Below are 12,932 nucleotides of genomic sequence, written 5' to 3' on the forward strand. Positions count from 1 at the left end.
ACTCACCCCTCGTCCACCGTCTCCCCGCCGCTTGTCCCAGGGCCAGAACCAAGACAGAAGCGGCGTGCCAGGCCTCCGACATTTTCACAAATGCCAAACCAGGAGCGGGGAGGGGGAGGTGGGGGGGGCATTTTTCCCGGCGAGCCAGTGTCTGTCTGTCTATCGGGACGGATGCGCTGCCGTCGTCTGGGGGGCAAGCGGGACCCACTCACCCTGCAAAGAAAATCTGGAATACAAATTTTCATGTGCTTCCAAACTCTCATTTTCTTTAAACATCCTCAGGCAAAAAAAAAAAAAAAAATCCCAAATTGTCCCTATCGTGGCGGCATGGTGCTCACCTGGAAAGTGTTGGACTCACAGTTCTGAAGTCCTGGGTTCAATCCCAACCCCTCTTGCGTGGAGTTTGCATGTTCTCCCCGCGCCTACATGGGTTTCCTCCGGGCACTCCGGTTTCCTCCCTCATCCCAAAAACATGCAACATTAATTGGACCCTCTAAATTGCCCATAGGTGTGATTGCAAGTGTGACTGTTAGTCCCGATGTGCCCTGCGATTGGCTGGCGACCAGTTCAGGGTGTACCCCGCCTCTTGCCCGTTAACAGCTGTGATGGGCTCCAGCACTCCCCGCGACCCTCGTGAGGATAAGCATCTAATAAAATGGATGGATGTCTCTATCGTAGCTCCATTCACATTTGCATTTTGTATTGCCAGGAGAAGTTGACCGCAATTGTACCCCGATCAATTATTTGCCTATAATACATTGTTATAACTGTTAATAGAACTGTAATGTCAAAATCCTCTTACATAACCTTTCAAAACAAACGGCGTACAAATGAATTAATTGCTAAAATAATAAAAAGCGGGGGGAAAAGCTCAACCTTTAAATAGACATTTTTTTTGTAGTTTCAGATTTTTAATTCCCACTCAGCAGCACTAAAACATCAAGGTAACCTCTACTAACAACCCAGGCTAAACAAGGCTCCTCCTCGACATAAACATAGACTCAATCTGATAATTCCTATTTTCCAGTGCGGCAGGGATTTGGCGCCGTCGGATGGCAACAACTGCTTCTGCGCTATTGATCCTGCACCTCGTTACGTCGTCGGGGACTGCAAATCATTGTCAGACCGCGCTTTTCATCAGCATCACTTTTCCTTTTGTGTGTGCAATAATGCCGCGAGGAACCTGTTACGAGAGCCAATTCTTCTCCGCCGGGGAACTTAAATCAAGCGTCTTAACCTGAACCAGCCCAGCTAACCTTGTCAACTCGACACCCAGCCAGGGAAACTATTTCTCCCCCCCTTCGCTCTTGACTCCGAATGTCCTCGTCCGACCTCTGTGCTTGCCTCCACGCGTGAAAAAAAGAAAGTAGAACAGCACGTGCGATCGGCTTCCCTGCCGTAAAACGTTTCCGTATCGACGACCCCCGCGGCCGTCGCGGGAGGAAATGACCTCATTTCGCAGCAGTCGATTCGGTTATTGGATCTTTGCGGGCGCCGGGCCATTAGCTCCTGGTTGGAGCCGATGGCCAGATGCAGAGGCTCGAGGACGCTTCAGTTTGTGAACGCCACCCTTTGCCCCCCGCCCCCTTTCGTGACAACACGCATCCGGTCGTAAAATATAACACACGGATGGCGGAACGCAGCTGCAGTTCAACTTTGGGACCGATCCCTGGCGGATTGCGCATTGACTGAATCCAACGTCAGGTGGCTTTCGTGGCGCTCGACTGGTTCGCGTAAGACATTCTGCAACTTCCACAAAACCCGAAGAAAAGGATTTTCGGTTTGGGCACGCGGCCTCGTCCACCGCGGAGAGCAACAGCAAAAGCGAAGCGAGGCCACAATCGGTTGCCGCAGGGGAAAACGCGTGAGTGCTGCAAGAAAAGATCGTTTGACAGAGCCGCCCGATCCTGCAATTGGTTGTCATGGAAACCTTTGTCATGCATATAAGCATGACATCTTTGTGTGTGTTTTTTTTTATAAATCTCGCTGCACAGAAATTGTTGCCGAACTCTAATTCCCACCACGTAGATCATCAAATATTTTTATTTCTACCTTTGAAACAAGTCTTATCCCCTCCCCGCCCCCCATTTATAAAATATATGATCATAATTGCATACAATGATCACATCACCAGCTTCTTGAGTGGATTTATTTTTAGCGCCGACTACTGACTGCCCTCCACCTCGACATATTTACCCGCCCGCTGTAATAGCGCCGCCATTCCTGGCCGCGCGTTTTCTTCCTCGCCCGCCGTCGCTGCCTGCGCTCGGTGGGGCTCAAATTGATCTCCGCCATTATATCGTTTGCCCTCAGGCGGCACAGGATCACAGTGACTATTTTCTCCAAAGAAGATAAAAGGTCACATTCTTTTGAATTTTTCACCCTTTTCTATATAAAGAAGTTCACAGCAATAATTACTTTTCCAAAAGTTTTCTTTTTTATATACTTTCAATGTTATTATGGCGAAAGAATCCCACAGATTCGACAAGCAAAGGTCTCAATAAAGGTACTTCCTGTCACGCTTCATTCTCAATCTTTCAAGTCAAAGGTCAAAGGTCAATGTGCTGTCGAAGGAACGACGATTTTGACCGACAGTGATGAAAAAACAAGCGCCAGGCCCAACGGAGGAACCCAAAACCTTTTTTGGTTCGGGGTTGTTGTCGAGGACCGGATCCATTTTCTGCGTCGTCCATCTTTGACACAGCCGAGGTGACCCGGATCAGAGTTCCGTGTTTTTTTTCCCACCTGTGTCTGTCATGACTTCATCGTGACCGTCGCCAATATCTGGCAAACATGACAAATCCACAAATGGATCGTCTTTCCTACTTTCTGGCCGTCTCCGCGAAAGGCGCTGCGGTGCCATTGTTGGAAACAAAATGCAATATAAGATTTAAACGCCCACGTCCGGAACGTGAGCTCTATTTATGTTTACCTGTCACGAACCTCTGGTACGAGGGTGGACCCAAATGCAGGACTTCCAAGCAGAGGCATAATGTTCAGTGTAGTTTATTCTGGAAACTGGGTCATACACGGTGGAGCAGTCAGACAAGGCAGAGATACAGAAACGCTAGGCTAGTCGGGATCCAAAAGACATGCAGCAAGGTCTGATGACTAAGTGGCAAACTAACAACCCAACAGGACAGGATCAAACAAAAAGGCACGGAATTGCTGTGACGAGGGTTACTCTAACTTACGCGTAGAGCGGAGAGTCCCACAGGCAAGGCAACGAACTGGCAAATGCCACTGACAAAAACTTAAATGGCCATCTAATTACAGTCCCAATGTGAAACAGCTGTAAGCGGTGAGCAGTGGCGTGGCCACACCCCTCTGAGCAGTGACCAAGCCTTGCTCAGGACACACCTTGGTTATTGTGTACCTGTGGGGTCGCTCTGAAGGGCTTTGTCTGACTTTTTACCTGACGAGCACTGGGACTTGAAGTGCGCTAAGCACTTTGGTCAATACACAGCCACGTACATTTTTAAATTCTTAATTTTCATCAGCCCTTTGCCTCCTGCGTGCCGCGTGACAGTTGTACTCGCAGAACTGGATGTGAAAACCTCGACCAGCACCGAATGAGACTTTGTAACAGCCGGTCGGTCTACATGCAGCAGAGCGGAAAAGGAATGATCAAGGAATGGAAAGAAAAAAATCCAATAATCACACGCACGAGGCGCTCCAGGCCACGGCGCGAGCGACGAGGCGTGGTGCTAAATTCCCGGCCCGGTTATGACGTGACCCGATCGATTAGCGGCTGCTCTTTACGACGCTCGGTTTGGTGGTTTTCGCGCTTCTGGGGGAAAAAAAAAAAAAAACGCTGAAGCTGCTAATTGCCTCGTCAACCTTTTAGCCGATATTGTATGCGCGAATATCATTTTGTGAACAGAACCTTTTTAAATGCTTTACAATTTACAGCAATCCCCCACTCTATCACTGACTTTGCTACTGAACGTATCCCAATTTCGGAATTTCAGTGTGATTTACAACCCGCACATAAAAGCTAACTTCTTTCCTTTGTTTGGCTCTTTTACTTATAGCTTTCGCATTGATTCATATTTCGCTGTCTTCTTTTTTTTTTTTTTTAAATTAAATGGAGTGCAGAGTGTTCTTCCAAGAGCTGTCTTCAATCAAGCAGCGCATTTACCCCAGACAGTGCCATCATCACTCACGGGCGGTGACATGTTTACTGCAGCCCTTGCCTGTTATTGTTGCTCTGGTCACTTTCCGCTTGGCACAACTCCTCTTATTGGCAGCTAAAACACACTATGACCAAGCGATCTTACGCCGTCGCCGTTAGATTTCGGGGGAACGGAGTCGAGAGTTTGCGGTCACGGATACGCACGTGCAGCGGGGAACAAGGGCGCAATACTGCGCCTTTGTGACGCAGTCCTGAGTCCCATGATGGGTGAATGCCAGGTAGCCTAAGAGTCAGTCTGGGCTTGATATGCTGTTGGTCACGTCTTCAATAAATGCAGTTAGAAACATGTCGTCGTCCAACCTTGCCCATGTATGAGTAACATAACTCAGGGATGGAAAATGGCCGCCGTTCGAGGCAGCACAACGGGTGACGTCACGTGAAAGCGACCCATTTTCTACCCCCACGCAAGGCTGCGTATCCCCGCCGTGGAAAAAAGACACGAAAAGGACGTCGGACGGATCCAAACGACGACGTCTTCATTGGTGCCGACAGAAATTGCAGACCCTTTCGAGACGTTGCAAAGCTTTCTTTTCATCAACTTTTCTGCAACTTAATACGTCCGTGTTTAATGAGCTGAAACTCGTGTTATTGTTGCGCTGTTTACATTTCCATAGTTTCTATCGCGGTAATTGCATGGAAAATAAGATGAATCCATCTGATAGCATCTCAATAAAAAAATGGTTTCATTGAAATTGCCGTTCGGGGACACTCAATTAAATCGAGCTTTCAACTAGACTCCCAATGACCCCCAAAATGTTTGGATAACTTTTCGATACGCGGATGCCTTACTCTGACGTCGGCCCTCTTTCCGCCAAGCGGGGATTTTTTTTTTTTCTATCCTTTTTTTGCACTAAAGTATCGGATCAGCGCAATCCCAACGCTTATTGTGTAGCGCTAGATAAACAACAGTTATGCGCAACAGATGGCAGCTTGTTTATTCTCGTAACCGACGCTCACACATGAAGAAGGAACACTAAACGCCGCATTAAGTTTTGGAACTTCGTAGTCGCTGGTAAAATATTGTGCTATTCACAGCGGAAAAGCAAAAAAAAAAAAAAACCATCAGGGGTTTACAGTTCCAAACCGGTGGAAAAACTCGGGTCAGCGTGCTCGGCCCAGTTGTCCGACACGACTGAAAGTGACAGAAAGACGCTAGCTGCGCTCTCCGGTCCAACCGCCGCACGTGCGCTAGGAAAAATGCGCTGGCGGTGGAGTGATCGGGACTAAATCTTCACATTATCGAAATTGGACTCGATCTGAACTTTGGTCATTCCGCCAACTGTTGAGTATTTCAGCACTTTTTGCACAGTGACATTGCGGCCCACGAGTAGAAAAGGGGAGGTTTGATTACACTCTCGTTTCCCCGGTGCCATCCTTTGGGGAACCCGGGCCACGGCGTCCACATTCAGGCCGCCCCACAAAGGCTCCTCTTTTCCATGGCTTTACATCCACTCCGGGGGCGGTGAAAAGGGGGAGATCGCGTTACGCCTAATGAGGAGCCGACCTCCCGCGGTTCTGCCGGTCGTTCTGCCCCGGCGGAATCCGGCACGCCGCAGCCGGGATTCACGCGCGCCACCCGCGATATTGGGCAAACCTGCTAATGACATCCAATCCATCACGCTTGGGGTTTTGAACTCGAGCGTGAACGGAGCATAACAGGCACTCTCTTGTATTGAAACCGTTGCGCAGGTTCACTACATTTTTTTTTTTTTTTTTAAATGGGCTTCGGGTCGGGGCTCTGGCGTCTCTCCAAAATGACTAATCGAGAGTTCGAGCTGCAACATTCTGAGTTGCGTACGAGCGGAACGAAACTCGGCAGAAGCGCTCTAGCCGACAATAGAAATTTTCCCAACCGCTCCCTTTTGCCTACTCCCGAGCTGCCCCGTCATAATGGATCTTTTGATTCCCCCCGACCCCACGAGGCGCTTGACGGCTCCTGCGGGGACACGTCTTGATTGAAAGCCTGAACGCCTGCGTAATGCTGTGCGTGGACTGGAGGGAACAAAGCGTGACAAGGACTAATAATACAATGTCATACTCCCGTTTGGTCGACTGCAAGCCAGGGACGTTGCCACCTGCTGGCTTTTAAAGGACGGCACTGAGCGCCGTCACTATCATCCATTCCACAAAGTCTATTATTCTTACGCCTTTACAACGGCTCGCTGTTTCAAATTTTAGAGCAGTTTTGCACACTCCCTGTATCGCCTTTTTGATACGCTGATAATGCCTCGATACCTTGATAACGCAGACTTTTTATTTCCTCCCCAATAATTATTCATTCGGTACAACGTGTGTTTTTGAAGCGGGTCCGTCCCTGTTCTTCGCTCGGGCCCGCTGACGCAAAGGGGAGGCGAGGACAAGGACGGCCGGCGGAACAAATAGCGCTGTCGCGACAGAGCGCACCGTCTCAGGTCGGGAGCGGGTTGGCCTTCACGCTTTGTCTGCCCTTGCGGGTTTATGAGGCCGAACAAACACATTTCAAAGGCGCTCGCTGGCTTCGACTCGTGGCAAACGCGCCGTTTGGCCGCGCGGCGTAAGAATATTTGTCGATGGGCCGCCATCAGGAGAATGAGTCACCGGCCCTCGGGTCTACGTCTTTCTTTTGTTTTACCTTCGCAACCTCGCTGAAGCCAAACAAGCCCCCCCGGAGGCGGACTCTTTAATCCTTCAGAAGGAGTTCCAAAAAGCAGCTTCGGCCTCTGGTTTGGGTCTCTTCGCCTGATTAAAAAGTCGTCACGGGCGGTACGTACTGGGACTGGAATCTCAAACAGTTAGCGACAAACCATCAGACGCTTGCTAAACACCTCGGAAACGGCGCTGAATATTATCATTTATGCAGATAGCGGTCTTGTATTGCTTTGTACGGGTGCTATTCGCAAAAACGCAATCTAACATCTGACCCATTTTTGTGTGGCAGCGTTGGTGGTGAGGTTCCTGACGCGACGCTTCATCTGGGAATACGACCCCACGCTTGGTAAGAAAGACGCTGCAGTGACAAACAAATACAATGCCATAATCGCAGACTAATATGATCCGCCATTAAGTGTCTCTCTATTGCGCCGCAACGTGCTCCCATCGCTTTGTGCCGACTTCACTCGTTCCACAACCTCGACGTTATTCATCCCTTGAGGGAAATTGAGCCGCGCTGCGTTTATGGCGGACCTTTTAGAGCACAGCAATGCGTGGTGCTGCGAACAAAGAAACGCCGGCATATGGTGTAAGTGCTTCCTTGGATACCGCGAGAGGAGTTTGAGGAGAGTAATGGGAATAAGAGCACTTTGGAGGGTGTCCAAACACACTGTCAGTAAATCACCGCACCTTGAGCGCTCCTCTTACAAATGCACCGACGCCGCGAGCGCTTGCGACGTCAAGACCGAAGCGCCGCTAACTCCTAATCAAACTGTTCTTCCTGCTCACCTCACTGATGCGACCTCGGACCCTGCGCGCCAATTTGGATCAATTATATTAACTTGACGTGATGTGAATTATTGTAACTCGACGGTTGTTGGGCTGCCGCACGGAAAAAAGGGGCGGGTGGTGCGGTTGGGGTCGGGGGGAAATTGCTGTCGGCGGCCCACAGAGTGACAGATCTCGAAATAGGCCCACTCTTCCGGGACGCGAGCCCCCGTACTCCTCTTCATCCTCGGGCCTAACAAATAAATCACTGCGCCGCCCGACTCTCGTTGACATCTCATTGACGTCACTTGATCCCCGAAGACGTGAAGCGCCTGGGACTCAGAGGGGGGGTGGATCGTGCCCAGACTCCAGCCCTTTAACGCAAAAGGAGGAATCGACGATGGCCATTAACGATTGATTCCTAACAGGCAGGCTATTTCTAAGACATCACTGACATCAATGCGAGGAGATGAAAATGTGCTTTTGTTTGCTCTGTCAACAACAACAACGTGACGTGTATTGTTTGTGCCGTACAGAGTCCACCTATCGCCATCAAGCCAATATTGACGATGAGGTCGTCACCATGGAGATCCTAGACACGGCGGGCCAGGTGAGACCATTGCCCCCATCGTACGCAGCGCCATTTAAGTCAATCATAATTAACGGTGACACTTGGTGGATTTGGGTGGGTCCACCGAGTGTTGCTCATACGGCGAGCTGGTTGTAAAAGATTCAACCTAAGAACTTAAGTCCGCCTCCGTCACGTCTCGTCCTCAGGAGGACAACCAGCAGAGGGAAGGTCACGTGCGCTGGGGCGACGGCTTCGTGGTCGTGTACGACATCACGGACCGAGGGAGCTTCGAGGACGTGGCGCCGCTGCGGAGTCTTCTCGAAGAAGTCAAGAAGCCCAAAAACGTGCCCCTGGTCCTGGTGGGCAACAAGCGCGACCTGGACCACGCGCGGCAGGTGACCACCGAAGAGGGCGAGCGCCTGGCCGCCGAAATGGCCTGCGCCTTCTACGAGTGCTCGGCGTGCGCCGACGAGGGCGGCGTCGTGGCCGAGGCCTTCCACGAGCTGTGCCGCGAGGTGAGGCGGCGCAAGGCCGTGCAGGGCAAGGCCAGACGCCGCAGCTCCACCACGCACGTCAAGCAGGCCATCAACAAGATGCTGACCAAGATCAGCAGCTAAGGGACGCTCACGGGAATGCCGCTACAACACAAACAATCACAGGAAAACCGACTCTCTGGTCTTGATGGACCATAAAGGACCACACTAGGTTCTCATTTTTACCCCAACATTCAAATAGATCGCGCCTCTATCGCACACCCCCGAGAAAATGTACAACAGACTTCGATAATTCCATTTGTACGTATAACCCAATCGAACCCCAAGAGACAGGAATGGACTCCTGTTGGAGATAATGTTGTCACCTAATGGATTTATTCCGGGGAATTGGCCAAAAGTGACAGTTCGTCCGTCACCATTTCGCTAATCGAGTGACCGCATACTTGGGATTGAGCGGTCACGACCGTAGTAGTTTGCGTTCTGTGACCTATCTGTTGGAATATACCATAATCTACAAATATATGTGTGCTTCAAATGCTCTGTCAGCAAAGGTCGATGAAAACTAAATTGGACCGACAACCTAAAGAAGAACCGAGAAAAGTCCAAAGCCTCCCTCTTTCCCGTCACGAGGAAAACAGAAGGACGGAACGGCAGAGCGTCCTCGGGCGCCGCCACGAAGGGAAACGATCAAATTCCTGCTAACATGTATCGCATCCTACACGTGTCGTCCTCACTTTCAACATGTACTGCGTTCTCCGGTATGTAAGCCTTAAGCACTGCTGCTGCGTCGTAGCCGACGCGTACGGTAAGGGATACTGTAACCGCCGAAACGTATTCAAGCCGTGTGTGTTTTTCCTGTATGTGACTCGTCCGACTGATGTGCACTTCATTAAAAAGGAGACGCGATTATTTCGCTAACGTCGCCGCTCGTGCGGCCTGTGGGGAACTGGGCGGGGGTGGAAAATGTCACATTTCCATTGCGGCACATTCCGCTTCTTGTTTGAATAATTAGCCACACCGGATGCGGTGCTAATAGTCCCGTTTTGACATTTTGTCGGAAATATGTTGTAATTAGAATTATTTACATGTCTGCGTGAGTAAATGGCCATTTTCACTCATTAGTCTCATTGCAGCTGGACCTTACAAACAGACCGGACCAAACTAGAACAATATCTGATGCAAACTTCACACTATTTGATATATTATGTACAACTATATGCTTAGTATAGTATAGTATAATATAACCAAAAGCCAGTCAAATTCGTCTTGAAATGGTTCATGCCAGAAAATAGTCTGGCTCTTGAAAGATGAGTAAAAAAAAAAAATCCCAAAACATGGCAAGCTCTGCCTTCAGAACAGCAACACTTTATCCATCCATACATTTGATTTACCGCTTATCCTCACAAGGGTCGCGGGGATTGCTGGAGCCTATCCCAGCTGTCTTTGGGCAGGAGGCGGGGTACACCCTGAACTGGTTGCCAGCCAATCGCAGGGCACATGGAGACAAACAGCCGCACTCAAAATCACACCTAGGGGCAATTTAGAGTGTCCAGTTAATGTTGCAGGTTTTTGGGATGTGGGAGGAAGCCGGAGTGCCCGGAGGAAAACCCACGTAGGCATGGGGAGAACATGCAAACTCCACACAGGTGGGGCTGGGATTGAACCCGGGTCCTGACAACTGTGAGGCCAATGCTTTACCAGCTGACCCACCGTGCCGCCCAAGACTTTATCCTTTCACAAAATATTTATCTATGAATGACTTGATTCATCTCTCGACTGCCAAAAAAGTAAAATGTGACCAATGAGCATGAATGAATGGAAATATGTCTTTCGAGGAAAAGCAAGCGTGCAGGCGCAAGACCTGTCGCCAGCATTAAAAGGAAGAAACTAGTTCTTCCCCGCGTGCACGGGGGTTTTGTAGAACGACCAATGATGACGACCTGACCTTTAAAGCGTTGCCAGTTTCCGGTGCCAGTCATTTGGACGCAAATGCCTCCCCGCGGGCGCAGATGGCGGAAATCGCCAACGCCAATCGTCAGTGACCGAGTCCCCGATGACTCCAACAACTCCCCACAAAATCGTCACTGACGTCACCGCCCTGCGACTTTGGGAGCTTGCTCTCCTTTTTTTTTGGGACTTTTTTTCTTCCTGGTCCCTGGACTCTGTTTGTAGCGTAACCATGACAACCGAGTGATGACTTCCTCGCAACAAAAACAACACAACGCCACGACATTCTTTGGAGATGCTTGTGTGATAAAATTGAGGGGTGACATCCGCCTCAGTAACAAACGACGGTGCTATACATTCTCTGAGACGTGTCAGATGCGTGGGATGTGGCTATTTGCTGGAGGTGACATGTCATTAATATCTCCTCGAGGGGGTGGAAACAAATGTCTCCGGTGCGCACTTGCAAAAAGGCTAATCTAGCCGCACTTCCCGTTTGGATCCGCGCTCGTGGATAAAAAAAAAAAAAAAACAGCTCCGCCTTCATCCGGGCGAACGTTGATAAACAACCCCCCCCCCCCCCCCGACGGGAGATTGGGAAAACGGCGCAGGGATTTGAACGGGCAGATATAAGTCATCCCAGGAAGAGGATAAAAGCGCTTTCCTCTTGATGACATTTTTCCATTATGAGACAGAAAGAATGGAATTTCAGTTTCCTAGCAAAAAGGGAATTAAAAGCCCTCCACGGAGGAATCATGTTCCCCTTGTAAACATCTCCACCATCCAAAATAGTCTCCCTCTCAGTTTTTTCTCCCCCCCCCGCTATGACAAACAAACGCATCGTTCTTCTTGAAGTGGCTGCCGTGTTTAAGTTGAGTTTACTTCCACTCGACTTCGAGGTCACAATCGGGACGACGAGGTTCGTGCTTAGAAAGCGGATGACGTGTGGAATTTGGAACGTTTTTTTGTGCCAAAAATAGAATCTCATCCTCGGTTTGGGTGATCATTCTTTGCAATAGTTAATGGACCTTTTCGAAAGGACTCGCCAACCTTCTTGGGTGCTGATTAATGCTGCCGGTGTGAGACACACTTAAATATCGACATTTCAGTCCCCTCCAAAAGTATTGGAAAGGTAACGTCAGTTTCGTTGCTTACCAAACGCATTTGAGTTTGAAATCAAACTATGAACATGAGACAAAGATTCAGAATTCCGGCTTTCATTTCAAGGCATCTACTTCTCTTTTTTTTTTTTTTTTTTTTTTTTTTTTTTTTGATTAAAGCCCTTCACTTTTCAAGTAAGCAATGCAGCCCTATGGGGGCACAAACCAGTGCAATCTGTAGGCCGGTCCCAAGAGGGTTGCGTCAGGAAGGGCATCCGGCGTAAAAACTGTGCCAAACAAATATGAGCGTTCATCGAAAGAATCCTATACCGGATCGGTCGTGGCCCGGGTTAACAACGCCCGCCCCCGGCACTGCTAACCTGCAGGGCGTCGGTGGAAATTCAGCTACTGTGGGTCGAAGACAAAGAAGAGGAGGAAACCGGATCCAGCGTCAAAAGAAAAAGAGGAATGCACAGAGCCTACAACTGAGTGTAGGGACTTTGAATGTTGGGACTATGACAGGAAAAGCTCAGGAGTTGGTTGACATGATGATTAGGAGAAAGGTTGATATTCTGTGCATCCAAGAGAGCAGGTGGAAAGGTAGTAAGGCTAGAAGTTTGGGAGCAGGGTTTAAATTATTCTACCACGGAGTAGATGGGAAGAGAAATGGAGTAGGGGTTATTTTAAAGGAAGAGCTGACTAAGAATGTCTTGGAGGTGAAAAGAGTATCAGATCGAGTGATGAGACTAAAATTTGAAATTGAGGGTGTTATGTATAATGTGGTTAGCGGCTATGCACCACAGGTAGGATGTGACCTAGAGTTGAAAGAGAAATTCTGGAAGGAACTAGATGAAGTAGTTCTGAGCATCCCAGACAGCGAGAGAGTTGTGATTGGTGCAGATTGTAATGGACATATTGGTAAAGGAAACAGGGGCGATGAAGACGTGATGGGTAAGTACGGAATCCAGGAAAGGAACTTTGAGGGACAGATGGTGATGGACTTTGCAAAAAGGATGGAGATGGCTGTAGTGAACACTTGTTTCCAGAATAGAGAGTGGAACATAGAGTGATTTACAAGAGCAGAAGTAGAAGCACGCAGGTGGATTATATTTTGTGCAGACGATGTATTCTGAAGGAGGTTACTGACTGTAAAGTAGTGGTAGGGGAGAGTGTAGCTCGACAGCATAGGATGGTTGTGTGTAGGATGACTCTGGTGGTGGGTAGGAAGATTA

General features: G+C 49.2%; 2 protein-coding genes across 2 annotated transcripts in view; one reads left to right on the plus strand and one right to left on the minus strand.

The window, feature by feature from the left end:
* The window catches only part of LOC133493134 (plexin-C1-like), a 20,003-nt gene extending 19,888 nt beyond the window's left edge, over nucleotides 1–115 (minus strand). The window contains exon 1 of the mRNA XM_061806078.1: nucleotides 7–115. The gene's annotated coding sequence lies outside the window, so the exon portion shown is untranslated. The remainder of the gene's footprint in view (nucleotides 1–6) is intronic.
* rerg (RAS-like, estrogen-regulated, growth inhibitor) overlaps nucleotides 1–9,905 on the plus strand; it is a 14,051-nt gene extending 4,146 nt beyond the window's left edge. Inside the window, exons 3-5 of the mRNA XM_061806076.1 lie at nucleotides 7,113–7,169; nucleotides 8,128–8,201; nucleotides 8,369–9,905. Coding sequence (XP_061662060.1) covers nucleotides 7,113–7,169; nucleotides 8,128–8,201; nucleotides 8,369–8,779 — 542 coding nt within the window. The 3' untranslated portion in view covers nucleotides 8,780–9,905. The remainder of the gene's footprint in view (nucleotides 1–7,112; nucleotides 7,170–8,127; nucleotides 8,202–8,368) is intronic.
* Nucleotides 9,906–12,932: the final 3,027 nt, after the last annotated feature.

Source organism: Syngnathoides biaculeatus, chromosome 20 (assembly GCF_019802595.1).
Source record: "Syngnathoides biaculeatus isolate LvHL_M chromosome 20, ASM1980259v1, whole genome shotgun sequence".
Lineage (NCBI taxonomy): Eukaryota > Metazoa > Chordata > Actinopteri > Syngnathiformes > Syngnathidae > Syngnathoides > Syngnathoides biaculeatus.